The 18,131-nt window shown below is 44.8% G+C and overlaps 1 protein-coding gene across 1 annotated transcript in view; it reads right to left on the bottom strand.

Moving 5' to 3' along the window:
* The window catches only part of LMF1 (lipase maturation factor 1), a gene marked incomplete at its 5' end in the record, with an annotated part of 205,678 nt that overhangs the window by 28,110 nt on the left and 159,437 nt on the right, over positions 1-18,131 (bottom strand). Inside the window, one exon of the mRNA XM_082312524.1 lies at positions 1,128-1,311. Within this exon, the coding sequence (XP_082168650.1) occupies positions 1,128-1,311 (184 nt within the window). The remainder of the gene's footprint in view (positions 1-1,127; positions 1,312-18,131) is intronic.

Below are 18,131 nucleotides of genomic sequence, written 5' to 3'. Positions count from 1 at the left end.
ATTTTTCACTCTTCTGACAGATGTTTAGTATATTTAAAAATGAGCATCTGTGATTGTTGTTGATATTATAGGCAATTTGTTGCTTATATGCGGTTTATAAAAATGCTACAAACACAACTCTACATCTGTTACGCAGCCCCATGAAAAATATGCCAGTGTTGCTTGTGCAGGCGATCTTCTGGAACAGGGCTGCTTGAAAATTCCCTTCAGAAGGAAACATCAGCCACATTGATCCCTTTTGTTCAGTTACAAATCCCTTTGTATTTGCTTTTCCATATTCATGGTATGAACATGAGTTCACCTCCTCCCTGCTTTGGGGAACTCGCTCCCTGCCATGACAGTGCCCATGCTGCCAGTGGTGGCCATGAGCATCTGCTCCCCTTGCCCTCTCCAAGCAGGATGTTGAACAGGGAACGGCCACTTTACCAGCAGCCAGGTCGCCTTCCCAGCTAGAGAGTTGTTGGACCCACAACGGATCAACAATCAATTTGGTTCTTTCTGGAAGACCAAGCTCATGTCCAGTTACTTAACCAGAGAAGCAGCGCAGTGCTAGCGCAGCTCTAGCCCCCATGGGCATGAAGGGCAGGAGGGCAGATGGGTCACAGGGCCACTGTGCCATGGGGGAGAGAGGACTGCAAACATGAGAGCTGCTTCTGCACCCAACTTCTAACACTAATTTCTTGCCCCAAAACGCACTGGGTGTTTCATCCTTGACTTTAAACAGTCCAAATGAAAAAGGTAAAAAAGAAATCACAGTATAAACTGTGCAATTTCACATTGCGTATTTAGGGTTGGTGTCTGCTGCTGATTGGGGTGAGAGCACGGAGGACTGACTCTCAGGCACAGCGGGGTCAGAGCTGCAGCCGCCCAAACTCACTGCGGACGCCAGCGCTGCATGGAGGACGTGCCCTCTAGCAGCAATGCCCCCATGGCAATGCCCCCGCAGGCGCTTGTGAACCAGCCACTGGCTTCACGCTCATCCTCCACAGCACAAGGTCCAGGCACCCTCCAACCCACAGAGAGTCATCTCCCTGCCCACCCATGGTTGCTCCAGAAGGAGACGACAGCTTTTGAGAGCACCAAACACACCTCTGTGCAACTTTTTCCCCTCTCTGGGAATAACTCACCGTATCGCAGGGGAAGCTGCTCCCCAGCTGCCTCTTTGAGCTGCATCTGCGCCACCCGCTCTTTCACCCCTCCTCGCTTGGAGCTGAAGAGGAACCCCAGGCTGATGTCGTCGAAGCAGGCGATGCTGGGCACGATGGTTAGCCAGTTGAGGAAACTCAGGTTTCCACTTATGATCAGAAGCACCTAAAGGGGAAGGAAGGCAGCAGAGGGTGTTGCATCTTCTTAAATGACAACAAAAAAGTATGATGAAGGAAACACCGGATGGCATTTTAGCACCCCAGCACATACTTCGCTGATTTTCCATGATTGCAACAGTGATGGCAAACCTCTCCCTCCCTACCCAGGCTAGAGCCCAAATGTACCCCACTGGCTTGCAATGCGAGCTCTGCCCTTGCTTTCAGCAGGAGGAAGATCAGCCAGGGTATAGTGTGACTTGATTTCCATAGCGCTCCCGGTGACGGCGCAGTGGTTTGGCCCCAGGGGAATCGTCTGCTTCCTGCTTATGCCGATGTATCTGTGACAGTCACATTCCTGAAACCCTTCAGGAAGAAATATTGGACCTTCTAATTAAAGAGCAACATTAAATATAGAAGCGTGTGTCTTTTTTAAGAGGCATTTTTTTTAATTTTAGCTTTTATTGGCCATTTAGGAGAATGTCTTGCATGTGTAAGGCAGAGAAAGTGGAAAAATCTGCAAGCCTTCAGAGGAGTCTCCGTAAATATTTGTACACATTGGGAAGAGCTTTTTGTAGGCACGTGTTATTTTTTGTTTTGCTCTTATGGTGACTTGAAAAATATGAGGAACTTTCTTGCAGTTCTCCAGCAAGTCCTAATGAGCATCAGGTGGTTGTGGTTGGGCACTGCCCCTTTAGCCTTGGTCATGAATCACATCTTCACAGCACATGGCTTCATTTTGCAGCTGTTAAGACGTCACTTCCTCGCCATGTTCATACGTCAGCCATGGGGAAGGTACAGGTACACCCCTGCTCAAGGTACACGCCAAGCCTGCGCGAGAGCTTTTCATTAGAGCTTCATATAAATCTGAATGCACAGAGCAATTTCTGCATCCTCACAAGCATTGGTTCTAATTTCTATTTTTCCAGCCTAAATTTATTAAAGCCCAGCCTATACTTACTCTTTTTTTCTAAGCCAGTATTTTACCTGTTCATAGACCCCCCTGTTTTATCTGTACCGTCACATCCCTTCTCCTCCTTTATACTTTCAGGCAAGCCAAACCGCTCTGGTCTCCTCTCCCAGAGGACTTCCTTGCCTGCTTATCCCAGCAGCCATGCCCTCAACCCGAACAAGGTTCAATCAATCTTTCAGGGTGCTGACAAGGACTGTATGGAGGATATCAGATGGGTCTCACCAGGAACTTGTACAGCGATGCTACCATTTCTCAGGCTCAACCAGACCTACCCCTCCCGCTGTGTTGTAATGCTGCATTTATCTTCGCCACTGGGGTGTCACGTTAGTGCTTGCCAGCCCGTGCACACAAGTCCCCCTACACATAAGCAATTTACAAATACGTAGTTCCCAGCATCACACAGATGTCTCTGCTCTTAACGCATGGTGCATCATCCTGCATGTCACACAGCCTAATTTCATCCCATCTGCTCATTAACCTTTGGAAAGCAGGAGGCTGGGCTGCACTGACACCACCAAGGATGCTGAGAACTGACAGACTCAAAAATTCATTGCTTTGCTTTCATATACAATGTGGTTTTTAACCAAAAGCAGCCGAAGCATTTAATTGCTCCATGTTTCATCTGAGATGGGACTGCTGCCAGCTCAACCTTGCTGACACCAAGACTTGCACCAGATGCAGAACGGACGTTGTGAACTTGCTGCAGTGCCAGCAAAACGATGTGTCAAACAAAGCCAACCCCAGGGCAGTGGCTGTGAAGACACACCTGGGTTTCCCTGGGGCTGCCCAGCCATCGCAGTGGTCCCAAAGGAATGTGTTAGGAGTGATTTAGCATGTTAGCATAAAACAATATATGGGAATCCATGCACACAAAGACAAGAAGAGAAAAGCAGCTGATGCCTGTTCGGGACTATTTGAGTTGTGGGGCTGATTTGGATTCTTGTCCCATTAGTCACATTACTTACGGTTTAGCCCTAATTAACTAGCTGTTCTTCACACATGTTAAAACAAAAGAGAGGGAAAAAAGGAAGAAAGTAGTCTCACCATCTTATCCATAAAAAATGAAGGTTATAAAGCTGACTTAATGTATTACACGTTGAAAAACAATGCCCTGATGTAACAGAGTCATTTATTTTTCAGCCTTCAGACCAGCTAATGAGAACTTCCCCCACCTTCCAGCTGGGTTGAAAGCTGTAGCCTTGATTGGCACCACTATTATTTTATTTAAAGAACACTCCTCCATTCACACAGCTGAACTTTATCCTCCCGTGAACTGTTTACTCACAATTTTTAGCACATGTGCCAAGGAAGACTTTCAAGACAGTGCAAGACCAAACATGCAAACCCACGACACCCCGATCATCCCACCACAGACGGAGGAGCTGAAGTGTGGACCACACTCCTGCCAAATTCACCTCAGCCTCCTCCCTGGCCCCCCACTGGTCTCCTTTCAGTGAACAAGTGACGAAGCTTTCAAAAACCCTGAGGAGATGCAGAAGCTGAAGGACTGACCACAGACCCAAGAGGCACAGCTCAAGTTCTCCGTTGGTCCTCCAGCCCACGTTGCACCTGAAGACAACGGGTCTCTGGAGGAAACCCAGCTGCCTTCGAGAGCCAACTCAAGTCAAACACAAGAAGAATCCTTGGGAGCTGGAGACCATCACAAACTTCCCACTTGCACGGCAAAGCACACTTTTGGGTCTGTCTTCTCCAACAGACACAAAAACTCCACAATGAACACCAAAAAGCTACATCCCAAGCAAAGACAAAATCTTAGGGCATTACCTGGGGGTTTGTTATTAGGATTTTGTTATACTCGTGTAACACGAGGAGGCTCCAATTGCAACGTGGACCTGTTTAGCTTGGACTAGCCAAAACAGATGGTAAGAGGACAGTTCCTGTCCTGAAAAAAATAAATCTAAACATACCGGACAAAGTTAGATCAAAATTAGGATATATTACAGCTGTGTTACAGGCAGAGAGCAGAAGAATTTTGGCACCTAATTCTTATTTCAGCAACGCTCTCTGGGGATATCACCTTAAAGAAACTCACTCAGGATCACATAAGGAGTCTTGCAGCAGAACCTGAAATAGGGCCCAAATCTCCCAATTACAAATTCAATGTCTTAATTACAAGTCCTCCTCAGAATAGCTGCATGCTCAAATGCTGGTCCCCGGAGTTTCCCTATGGTTTATCCCAGAGTGCCCCCATCCAGTGTGCCCTCTCCTTCCCTGAAACAGGCTCACTGTGGTGCTTGCTCTCCCGCTCGAAAAGAAGAGGTGGTCTCCCAAAATACTATTCCACAATGCAAACACCAATAACACATGCACAATTTCAGTCTGAGGACTTTCAGCCAGTGTTCTGTTAAAAAGATGCATGTTTTCTCATTAAAAATGACAACAAATAAATGTTAAACCCTTGTCATTTCATATTTTATATGATTGGCACCATTTTTTAAATACGGTGATTTGCAAGTTACAATTTTCAAAACCCCAGCAGGACTCTTCAGTAACAGAGCCACATAATCGTAAAAAAATGAGAGATCTGACCAATTACAGTAAGTAACAAAAGTCCTAACTAAAATTTAATTACTTATTTATCCTGAGTTGGATAATTATCCAGAACTATGAGGGGAAAAAAGTATTTCAATCTGAATTACATACATGTGTTAGGTCCTTGAATACAGCATGTTATACTCGAGGTTTGGTGCTCCCCCTTTGACCCGAATGTGATTTAGTTCAATGCATATTAATCAGCCTGTATTCATTAACACACTTCTCACTTAGCTACTTTGTTAGGAAACTCTGATCCTTTTCTGTTGTGATTTGCCTCGTGCAATTGCAGTAACATTCTCTGCACTTTGCCACTTTTGCCGAGGCTCATTTTACAGCTTTGTACGGAGCGACTGGGTGGTCCAGGGGAGTTTTTTTTTTAGTAGTGATTCACCTCTCTCTATTGCTTGGAAGTCAGAAGCAAGATATCTTATTTCCACCAGCCCTTAAAAATCAGGGGATTCAAAAATAATACAAGTTTGGCGTTTTCTGGTCTGTGGGTGGAATCACGAACCTGACACATTTTTAACTTCAGTTATTCCGACCGAGTCTCGATGCTCGCGCCAGCCGCTGTGACTGCTGCCCGGGCACCGGCAGCGGATTCAAACATGGGTTAATATTATACCCTGCCCGAGGGGGGCTGAGCACTGTGAACCCCTCAGCTTTGCAAAAATAAACCTCAAAGGAACTCCCACTTCAAAGTCAATTAACAGGAAAACAGATAATTTTTCAAACATGCCAATGGGTGGCTGTCCTAGCAAACAGTTTTGTGGCCATTTTTGCATGAGATACATGTTATTTGATCGACATGTCCAGCCAGCTTTAAGGGTGAAGCTCTGTCAGCTGAGTAACTGGTGTCTTCTGCAGCGCTGATCCTACGAGCACAGCATCCCCCGGGGTTAGCAGATCCTTTGCGATTCAAACTAGTATTTGCCTTGGCAGGCAGCGCACATTTACCTAAATCCTTTTCTGCATGAAACCTCCTAAGCCTCCGTGTCCTGCTCTCCCTGCCCTGGCAAAGCGGAGCTGCGCTGGTTCCTGGCGGGAAGTTTAATTTAAGCTGAATTTCTCAGGGCAGTGAGGGCAGAGATTTCTGATCACCGTGTCCTCACCTCCTGCCCAGGGAACTGAAGGGGTGCACGCCTGATGCTGGTGCTGGTGATTTGGGGTAAGCCACCAAACTTCCCAAGGTCTTATTTCACCCATGTGCAAAGCAGGTGGGTGGGTGCTGGACCTCCTCTGCACCCACGTTTTGGGGGCAAGGACACCAAACCCCTCCAGCAGCTGGTGCTGCTGGTCTGGCAGAGCACAGAGAGCATCGCTGCTCCTTCTCCATCAGCTGCACGAAGAAGGAACGTTTGTTGCATGCATCTCACAGTAATTTCAGCCTTTGCACCATGCCAGGCTTGGCCCGTCTGTGCTTCTACCACAATCACAACCCAACCCTATCTCCATATCACCACCCTCCGGACCTCTGCTGCAGTGGATGGGCTGTGCCCTCCCTCCCTTGGTCTTGATTTGTGTTTACTGAGTGTCTTTCTCTTGCTGGACAATATTTAAATGCACAATTATAACAAACAGATGGTATCAACCCCTGTGGTGATTTTTAAAAATTTTTTATTAAAGCACAGTATTAATCATGGTAATTGGGTAGGAACTTTAAGGTTATAAAACTACAGCATGTCTAATGAGCGAGCTCCTTATAGGAGGAACTGAGGTTTTTAATCTAATAATGTCAGTTTTATGGATTATGACTGGAGTTTTATGAAGTGTGATATGAAATACTGTGGATTCATGGCTCTCACTGGATTAATTTGGAAAAGTAGTTTTCCTGGTTCTAGGCCCAAAAACAATTATTCCTTACATTTCTGTCCCCTGCACTGTTACCAAACCCCTCTGTCAGAAAATGGGCACCTACACCCATAACTTTTTTACAGGTTAGACTTCTTTGTTTGACTGGTTTTTACTTTTTTAAAATCACAGATTGTTATAAACATACAGTTGGTAGGAGAAGCTCATATTCTGTGTAGCAGACTGTATATTTGTCCAGAAGGAACAACAACGGGCTGTAAACTCTTAAACACGGTTGAGGGCTGGCTGGAGCTTGCAGGCTCCGCCCGAGCACGGGGACACGGTCACCACGCAGCAGCGGAGCTTCCTGATATTAAGCCGTTGGCACAGAAGAGCCAAAATTGGGGTGCCCAGAACTATAATTTATTTAAAGAGAAAAACATAGGAGCAGAGGCCTGGAAGAGACCTCAAGAAGCCATCCCATCTTTCCTGCTGCCGCAAGGTAGAGTCGTCTCTACCTGCACTGTAGTGTGTTTGTCTAAACTCTTCCTAGAAGCCTTGTTGAGAGATGGAGCCAGGTCCCTGGCCTTCCCAGGCTACCTGCTCCACTGCTTTGCTATCTTTAAATTATTCCTAATATCTAGCCTGACTCTTCCTTGACAATATTTAATCCCATGACTCCTTCTCTGCTCACTGGCATCAAAGACTGTTCTCTTCTGTCTGCAATAGCCTTTCATATAGGTGAAAACTGTTCTTTGTCCACTGCCTCTTCCCTCCCACTAATGTTCTTGTTTGGATTAAATGATCCCAGTTGGTCCAACCCCGCCTTATAAATCCAGTCTCTAGATCTCTGCTTATTCTCACTGTCCTCTGGATTTTCTCCAGCTGGGACATATCTTTCCTGAAGGGAATGCCCAAAGCTGAGCCACAGCTTTTAGCTCTAGCCTTACCAGCAGCAGAGAGCAGGAAGGATTTATATACTTGGGGCACAAAGAATTTATATATTCCAGTATGACATTTGCCCTTTCTGCAACAGTGCAGCCCTGCCGACTTGATCACGTTGCCAAGATTATTCTGAATACTCATCATGTGCGCCAATACCCTCTACCTGAGTGTGGTCTGCTAATATTAGACATCATTAATGAAAACCCTGAATATCCCTGGGGAAGCCCCCTTGATAAATTCTTCCCTCTGACAGTGAGCCATTGATAACTGCTGAATAGACTTTCCAACCCGTTTTGTCTGCCGGACAGTATTTCCTACTTCTTACAGACCCCATTTTCTTGGGTTGTTTATGACATTTTATGTGAAACAGTTTCAAAAGCCTCAGTAAAAGCATATATTGTTTATCCTCTATTCATGTGCCGTGTTTTGTCAATGAAGGAAAGAAGACTGCTTTTACATGGTCTGCTCTCGGCAAAACCACGACGGCTTTAGTTATCGCCCTTGTTTTTCGGAGGTATTTAGAAATGGCCTGTTTCATCATTTTTTTCCCCCAGTATTTTTCCAGTAATGGCTCTGTAATGTTCTGGCTCTTCCTTTTTTCTCTCTTTGGAGGATAGGTATTTTATTAGCTCTTCTCCATTCTTTCATTACTTCACCTATGTTCTATGAATTCTCAAAGATCATCACTAATGCTGACAGGATTTCAACAACCAGCTCTTTAACAGCCCTAGGATAGATTTCCTGAGGCTCAGATGATTTGAAAAGATCTAACTTAGCTAAGTACTCTCAGCTCTCCCCTGCTTGTGGTTGAGGTCATCCTGCTTTGTTACTGGTATTAATTATACCAACAGCCCCGTGAGATGTGACTTTTTAGTGATGACTGTTACAAAAAAGGCACTAATCATTTCAAGATAAAACACAGACCAAATTTATCAATTAAAAAAATAGGATGCAGGAAAAACAAAAGTAAACCTCCTTCCTTGCACACAAAATCAACAACTGCTTACTCGCTCTGTGCTAGTGAAAGCTGGAGAAAAAAAAGCCCAGCTCATCTGTGCGCTGTCAAAACTGCAGTACCTGGATCCCACATGGATCTTCTCATCGCAGATCCCCAGAGCCACACGCATCAGCTCAGCTGATCGGGACAGCAAAGACCCCCTCCTCCTGATGGACCTGCTGCTGGATCTCCAGAACTTGAGAACGCCCCTCAATGGACTTTGCACGTCACCAAGGAAAGAGGAAATCAGTCTTTTAAGCTGGATTTTATGGATCCTTATGAAGGAGCAGATGTGAGGAGGAGCCCATGTCAGCACCCAAGAACATGTGTGCCTTGCTCTCTGGAGCTACCAGGGAAAGTGGTGGCATTCAGCACCAGCAGGACCATCTGGTCCCCATCCCTTTCCATCCCACATGTGACAACAGTCCCACTCCACAGCCACATGGGGCTAATGGCAAGGGTCCCAGCTGAGAGAAGTGCCTGCACCAGACTTATCTCCCATGGTTGAGCAAAGGCACTACGGGCTGCTCAGCTCCCCTTGGGAACCAGAGAGAAGTGGGAGTTTGGAAATGACCCAACCAGGCCATGCCTTTGAGCAGAGAGGGACAAATCCTGGTGGTACGGGCAACACCAAGGGAAAGGCAGATTTGCCATCACCCACCTCAATCTGTTTGCCCAGTCCCCCAGTATCCCTCCTTGCTCCTCTGCCAGCTTGCTCTCTTTCTGTTTTTCCTCTGGGCACCCAGCAGCCAGGCTGGGTGAAAGGTGGATGGTGGCACGCTGGTGCCACTAGAATTGAGAGCACAAGTGCTACCGGCTGTGCTGGGGACACTTCATTGCCCACAGTCTCTGTGCCATCTGTGCCTGGGATGGATCTTTAGAAAGAAAATACCAGCATTCTCTGAACATGCATACATTGCTTTGGTTTTGGTTAAGCGGTTAACTCCGTTCTTCTGAAACCTGCAGCCCCGCGGCCAAAGAATCTCCTACTCTTAGGACAAGCTGAAACTCATAACATCAAAAGTTGGTCCTTCCTGTAAGAGATAGGAAGGACAAGCCTCAAAAGCCAAATTTGATTTTAATGTGCCTCCAGTTACTTGCGTACCATGAAAACATAGCCTCCCACAAAGAAAACCAGGCTATCATTCCCCCATCTGGTTTCAGTTTGAAAAATACTTATATATGTAGTTTTTCCCAAAAGTTATTGTAGGCACGGGCAAAAAATTCCCGTTAAATGACAACAGCAAGAACATTTAATTTTCCTCTATTATTAATTTAATCTCTTGTTAACTTCTTAATTCAATATTTGCATGAGGATTTAATCTCTGCTTTGCAGAGCTATTTAGTACAACAAAATACATAGGAAAACAATTATCTCTGTCCACTTGTTCTGTTTTAGACAGCAGATAGAACGGTTTTGTGAATCCCACAGAAATTCAGAAAGCTATTGGAAGTACCAGGAGAAAAATGAGCAAAGTCAGTTGTGCCAGTAAGATGAGAAAGAACGTGGCTTGACTTCGGTTTACTTTCGGACATGCAGTCAATTAGGTGATCTCAACTTAATTCATGTTGCAAAACGCAGCCCACGAGATAAAGCAAACTCCCTTTCTCCATCCCTTACCTGCTGTGGGAACACCCGGATGCTCCTCAGAGACCTCAGCCCTGAGTTTCCAAAAGGGGTGGAAGCACCTACCCAGCTCACTGGGAGTATCATGGAGTCAGGAAATAGCCCAAATTTGGTATCCAAACCATGATTTCATAGGCGAGGGCTGAGTATTTCCTTCCCACAAGATGATAGGAGAGAACCCGCATATTATTACCACATTTAATACAGAAATAAGAAAATAATAAACCTTGAGTTGCCCCTTGCGCAGCTGCACACACACGCTGTGCACCTCTAGTTAGCGGGGGGTCACTTGGACATGACCAAAGATACGCAAATTATTCATTTAGAGCCAGAGGAATTAGCTAGAATTCAAAGCATTTTATAATTCACATGCTATATACAGATTTTTGTTTGCCTGAGTAGCTATGGCTGAGGGCTTGAAGAACTGTGTTGAAAAAGACCCATATTTATCCCTAAAAAGCAGAATTCAGTATTTAAAATATTTATAAATACTTGTATAGTTAGAGACTCCCCTGAACTTATAAATGTAGAATGGAAATATTGAGGAATAAAATAACTATTGGGGAATAAAATAACTATAGATGCATAAATGCAATCGTGCAGCAATCTTAACTAAAATTTGTCCTTGAATTGGGTCAGATTCTGACATATTACAAATTGCACTGTAAGGCTTCTGCAATCCCTGGTCTAAGTACCTGGTCTAAAGTTACAAACAGAACTGTGCTAAAGCAATAGGGAACCAAAACCTTTCCATTCCTGTTATATACCCGACATTTGTTCTTGATCTAAATGTGAAGCAATATAAATGTCTCACTCCATACTCATTTTTAATTTGTAGCTATATGAACCACCTACTGTAGTTCCCACAGATTATGGGATTTGACTGCGGAGTGTTTCTATGGATAAGCACAACTTCCAGATTTTCAATGGAAAAAATTTTGAAGAGAAGCAAGAGAGTGCAAGTAGAGTGATTATGGTTTTATATATATATAAAAAAAAACAAATCTCACGCTTCAGCACTCCACCTGACTTCCAGTGATGAGTGGTCAGGAGAAGTACGGACGGATGGTGGCTCAGTGCAGGCTGCCCCTTCTGAAACACCCAGGACTGGAGTTGGGATACTGGCACGAGAGACAAGTCCAGTGTCAAAAGGGTTAAACTTAGTTTCTTTTATTTATCATGTAGCCCAAGACGCTGTAGTAAGTATTCCTATTCCAGGGAATTTTATACATTTAACTTGATTACCAAAGTATTGTGTGTGAATTTAGGATCGGTTGCTTGCTTTGGGTCTGAAACCCAACCGGACTCCTCCTGCCCTGCTCCTGCAGAGCTGAGATATGTCTCTGAATTACTGACTTTGACACATTTATTCTGCTCTGAAGCTTTGTTATGTAAAATAGCTCTTGGTGTTGCTTGATCCGTTGATTCTTTTGCTAGAGGCTACAGTGTTCCACATTAATATATTACAGGCTAAATAACTGCTGAAGGACTGTTTATGTAAGTGTTGGACCAATATAAAATGAAAAGAATAATTTTACAGAAGGAAGGAATTTTTTGCTACTCTGCTCTGAATTATCAACATCTTTCCATCCCTGACGGTAAAGTTACTTCCTAAAGGGGGAAGCTGTCACGAAGACACTTAACAGCAAAAACCTTTCAACACCTTCTATATTTTTTTACTAAAGACCAAAGAGCATTTTCATGGACCAGCAAATCTCAACGAGCTTTTCAGCAGCATCCTACATTAGAGGACCAATTTCAGATAATTTATTCCTGATTTTACTCCAGTTTGCTTCAAAAAGTTGACTTTAGTGGCAGACCTCCTAGATTAGGATGCTGTTTAAGGGGAGGAAGGCAAGTCCAGGTAAGACCAAGTCCTCCAAGTTTGGGATAGAGAGTTTCTCCATGGAGAACATGTCAGCACATGAAAAGAGGGCGCCAAAAGAGCAAGGGAGATCCTTTCTACAGACCCTCAGCTTTTGAGCTCGTACAGGGATAACTCAGAAACAATTCTAGCTGCTAACCCAAACCAGCTCTGCAGGCAGGTAATACCCACGAGGCACTGACATAAAACACTAACCATTAGCAGAAGACTTGGCAGGTCACCTCTAGAACTACTGTCACTGTCAGGAGGAGGTGGAGCAGGAAGAGGCAGAGCTATGAGAGCAAACTACCTTGTTGGTTTATACCAGCATGAGACCAGGATCTGGCCCTGATTCAGTCCTGAATAAACCGTATTAGTGTGTAATTATGGGGCCTTGCGCGGACTTTGAAACAGGACATAAAACCAAGTTCCTGATTACTTGTGGTCATAAAAGAGACCATGGAATTTTCTACGAAGCCAGGAGAAGCAGGATGCAGAAGATCTCAACCCAAACTCCGAGTCAGGTTGTTAAAACCAGGGCACCGCAGCTCTTCCCGGCATCCCTGCAGGACCCTGCGGCCCTGGCAGCCGCTCCCTCCGGCACACAGCCGAGGAGTGGTGACGTCCCACCGCCGGCACAAAGCTCCAAACGTGCTGTTTCCAAAATGCTCTAGGATCCATCCACAGGACAGGAGTGCTGTGGAAAACCAGAGCATTGTTCCACCAGAGCACGCCTGGGTTTCTTCACTCGGCGCGAGAGCAGCACTCGTTCCGATTAGCTCATTTCATCAATAAAGTCAAACAGCACATTAAAAAATTTCTACATCTATTAACGGTCCAAGCGTTTCACTAACCAGCTCCATCTTGCTCATTAAAAATACTTTTATAGCAAATGTAGAGTTCAAGTCCAGCAGAAGTGCTCTGCTTCAGTGGTATCTCCAGACGGGTTATGTTGGAAAGAGCCCCACGCCATGTGCTCCGGAGGGACGTCAGGCTCTGCCCTCCATCTGCCTCCTCCACGGGGAGAGCAGGTTGGAAAGGAGCTTTTGCAATCGTAGTTTGCGGATTTATCAAAATATTACATGGGCCAGACCCAGCTCTGAGCACTTTCCCTGGGAATCCTGTTCCCATGGAGGATGCTTGAAGACCATCATTCTGGTTTGTGGGACACCATCAAATCTGAGCTTACAGAAATGACTCACAAGTGGAATTGCTATCCTGTGCCTGTTATTTTCTTCTTGTAGTAACAGCAACAGGGTCAGGCTATGGATTCCTCAAGCATCCGGTCTCTCCCCATGCACAGCCCCAAACCACAGACTGCCCCCAGCTCCCAACCCCTGCGGCCGCGGGGAGACGCGTGTGCTGGGTGGCTTGCACGTCAACATGAAGCAGCTATGAAGCCAGGTCTGTCACCAGTGGAGACAGTCAGACACAAGATAAGGCAGATCAATGGCAAATAAACTAAAAGCAGTTACCTGACTGTAAAAAATGATAAATTGTTTTTCTTCTTGTTAGCATGGCAGTAAGGTCTTAGAGTGCAACGGCAGCAGTGTTTAATGATGAGCTCTTGCCTGTTTTGGTTAACAACCAGCAGTGGGTTTGTAATATCAAAACCAACTTTCTTACTGAAAAGTGATTGAAGAACGCACCCGTGAAAACTTGCTTCACAGCTTCCTTTCAAGCCGGTTTCAAATTTGAGCTAGACACCTAGTAAATAGCATTACAGCTTTAAAAAAATAATCCTAAATATAACCATGTCTTTTGGACAGCACTAGCTGGACTGGGCAATACTTGCCTAGACAAGCTGTTCTGGGAGCATTTTGCTGCAGGTTTTTATTTTTCCTCTCAGCTGAGGTCTGCTACACACTCGGATATTAAGACATCATAAGAAAAATTCCAACATGGCAATTAATCATTAACTGTCATAGTTTTCCATAAGGTGCAAATTTAAGGTTATAAAACTGTCAAAAACCTAAACAGTTACACGGGCTGCTTGTGCTGTTGGCTGGATGCGCTTCTGGAAGCGGATGCAGACAAATACCTGCGGTGCTGTGGGCTGCAGCGCCTCGGGAGCAGCCGGGGCGTCGTGCACCCACGGCAGAGGCCGTCCCCGTGGGAAACCGCGTGGCTGCCGAGAGGCGGTCGTGGCATGGTCCTGAGTTCCTCAGGCAGCCGGACCTCCAGCCCGGCAAAACCACTCGGGGTGGTTGTTATTCATAATGCAAGGTTTGGTAGGAGCCTGCTGGACATCTTGTCCACAGCCTGTGAGTCACACTGAAGGTGCCTTTGGGGAGCCATGTAGCACATGGTTCATCTTCTAGTGGATAGGAAACAAGGAGGGAATGTCAGGCAGATGAATTAAGATGATGCGAGGATGTGGGAAGCCCTCAACAGAGGAAATACTGCTCTTATGTTGATAGATTATACATCCCCTTGAATGAGAGGACCTTAGGTCCATATTCCTCAGGAATATGGGACTAAGGAAAGTCACTTCCACATGGTGGTGTTTTGAATTCAATTGTGTGCCAAAAAAGAAAAAAAAAGTAGAAGGTCACTTACTCAAGTGGCAAAATTATGGCCCTTTAGCTTTATACAGTAGCAGGGATCAAGAGCGCCTCACTAGGCATCCCTGGCACCTTGGTCTTTCCCAAAAGGTACATGGGTTTCTGGCATGACAGGTTTCAGAGGACTGAGACCAGCGTACAGCTCCACGGGGCCTTTCCCACCAGCTTCCACAGGACTGAGACACTGCAAGGACAAACCAGTGGTTTGACTCATGAGTTGGTCAAACCACAGGTGCCATTTCATTTGCCATTTCTGCTTCAGAACAAGCATTATCTCCTAATATTAACACACAGGAAGAGAAGTATTCAGCGAAAGCATTTTTCACCTGGGTAGAAATAATCCTTGTTTGAGGTCTATCCTATTTTAATTGCAATCTGGAATAGGCTGTCAATAGGCATAAATCAGTAACTCGCTCACCAATTACATGGCAAAGCACAGAAGTCCACTGTAATAAATGCTAGATGATTTTGAATTATCAATAATAAAGCACAACAGTATTAAGACTAAAAAGTGAAAGCCCTTTTTCTAGAATATCCTTTTCTCTACTAGTTAGGACATTCTTCACTGAGAGGCGCGTGGCTTCAAAATTCCCTCTGCAAGAAATGATGTGAATTAAACCCTGCCCTCTCAAATCCTGTATCAGTCTGAAGTCACATGGAACTGTTTATATTCCTTGATTGAAGGAATGCTAAAATTCTTCTGGCGAAAATACTTCAATTCCCTTTTCACATACAGTTATTGCAGGCCCCTTTGAAATTCACTTTTTCTACAATATTTAGACATATCTAACAATCACCAAAATAACAGCAAACCCCATTAGAGAAGGAGAGCACATCAGAAAAAAACTATTCTGATTGCAAACTTTTTGCCTAGTATCTGTCCAGGTCTTGGTAAAATTTGGATTAAATTGGTATTAAAGACAGAGTATGGGGAAAACAATGGTCTTTCTTTGGAACAAATTTAGATGGGCAGGCTGAGTACCTCAAATCTCAGACAGCCCTGGCATAGGGAAATGGGATCTGTGTTACGAATCCCTTTGAAAACAATTCAAATCCAAGGTTTTGGTTCAACCAATTGTGGAGACATAGCAGCCAGCTACAAAAACTGGATTGGGACTCCGCTCCCCAAATCCACTGGTATTTCAATCCCAACACAGATTCGAACTCATCTTTTCCTTTTAAAGTTAAAAGGAAAGGACATGACCACATCCGCAGGCATAAGGAAAACACAAGGAAAAAGTAAAAGGATGTCACATCTGATCAGCTTGACACTATGGTGGAAAACATTGGTGGCTTCTATGATTTATATCTTTCTGCAGCTACTTTCTTTGCCTCATTAAAGCACATAATTTCAGTAACTCTAAGCTCTTAGCAACATCTGCAGTAAAATATTTAACTTGGGTTGGCTACTCAGTGTCACTGAAAGCCAAGGCTGGGCGTATTTCAAAATCCAGGATGACCTGGATTTTTCCACCAAACCAACCTCTCGCAGCACGTTTGGAGCTAATACATGTACGGGCGCAGACCTGAGCTGTCGGCCATGGGCTTCTGCAAGCTCAGGAGAAATAGAAAACAGTTGTGGCGTGAAAACGCACCGAGAAAAAATAATCCGGTGCCTTATTTGGGGCTGGTTACCATTTGACTTTAATAAAGAAAGCCTGCAAAAGCCTCAGGGATAAAAAATGAAGTACTGAATGTAAAAAATTTTAGTAGAAATGCTATTTTTAATAAAAAAAAAAAAAGAGGAGAAACCTGAGGAAAGTGCAGAACAGTTACCATGCCTTAGCATCTCCATCAGTGAAGAGTCTTTGCAGCAGGCAGCAAAGCACCGACTGCTCCCCGCTGCACTTACCCTAAGCTGTTCCCTCCACTGTATTAGCAAATGGGTTGAAAATTGTGACCAATATATAATGTAACCGGCCAACTCGCTGACAATGTTGCACTGCATATTTAAAATATTAAATGCCCAACCGGTGGACATAAAGCCTTTGTTAAATTTTCCGAGGCCAAAAGAAGAAGAAGGAAAAAAAGGCATTTTACTTAGATCCCAGCTGGTAGCTTAGCAATACCCAAGCTGTCAGTGGCGGGGACTTAAGTAAATAGCAAATGAAATGTACATTGGGCAAAACCAGATATGCTTAAGAAAACACAAAACGTGTTAAAGAACACATTTTTATGCTGCCATCTGCAGCAATTTCTTTTCAGTGTTGGGGCGCCTTGCTTGTAATTTAGGTTACAATAGGAACGAGGTGTAAATTATGAAATGATCAAAAAATGAGAACTTGCAGCTCTTTCCCTCCCCTCCCTGAGCAGTTCCTTCTACATGGGACCAAATCATGCCTGAGGACGGCTGGTGGGATGAAGCCAGGGAGGGATGTGCAGAACCCAGGAGGACCAGGATGCTCCGTGTTGCTCCAGCCTTGCCGGGGGAGCTTTTATTTTATCTGTGCATTCGTGTGCACATTTATTTGCCTGTAGGAAACTGAAATAAACGGCCAATACAGGAACTGATTGTGTCCGTTTACTACTACATCGTAATGCAAACATTTAAAAGAAGCTAAAGCCCTGCATTTAGGTTTGCAGAGGAAGACAGAAAAGATGCTCTGAAGGGATATATGCAAAAGAATAAACTTCGTGCAATTTATCTAATAGGTAGCTGTCTGCACACATGGCATATTACGGTTTCAAAAGCGGCCTAAGGAGCCTGTCTCCTACGGGGAGCTTTGAAGATTTCAACCGTAAAGAGGTTAGTGCAATGGGTATTTCCTGGTAGTATCATACTACTTTTCCCAGCACAGATTTGGCCTGTGTCAGATGGGATCACATGAAATGTAGATCCCGGAGGATGCTGGAGAGGAAGCAGAAAATGCCACCCACTTTCAAGGTCACAGCTGCAAGGAGATCCCTGCTCATGCTGCTGCACTGATCGCTTACATATGAGATGAACCTTGGAAGAGGAATGAAAATATATGTATATCAGAATATTCTGGGATGAGCTGACACCAGACAGCCTTACTGCTGGTGGAGTAACACTGCAATGAGCCCTTGCATTGACAAGAACCGAATGGCAGCTGCACTTTTATCAAGAAGAGGTGCACTCTTGGAAAAAAGCTGCATGAGGCTTGAGGTTTTCCAGCTCAAAATAATCTCTAGCAGAGGATGAAATACAGCTGCCTGTCTGTGAGTAAGTTCCTACACTCCAAAGCGAGCGTGTGACTCATTCAACAAAAACCAAGTGCATCAACATCAGCCATGGGGCTGATTTGAAAAGGTTACTCATTATTCATCAGCAAATTAGATTTGTCAACAGAGGGAGAGAGCGAAAATTCAGTATTGCCTGGTTCTGTGATTCAAACAGCCTCATCTAGCAAAGTGGAATAATGAGCTCTTCTGAGCCAGGTGACAGCTAGCATGACATTAAGAAAGAAGAGGGGGAACAAGACACAGAGCAGGACAGCCCAGAACTTGCTTGGCACTGGCTGGTGCTGCTGCAGCGGTATTTGAAATGGCAATGAT

Source organism: Platalea leucorodia (assembly GCF_965183815.1).
Source record: "Platalea leucorodia genome assembly, chromosome: 5".
Lineage (NCBI taxonomy): Eukaryota > Metazoa > Chordata > Aves > Pelecaniformes > Threskiornithidae > Platalea > Platalea leucorodia.
This window is presented reverse-complemented; position numbering and strand designations above follow the sequence as displayed.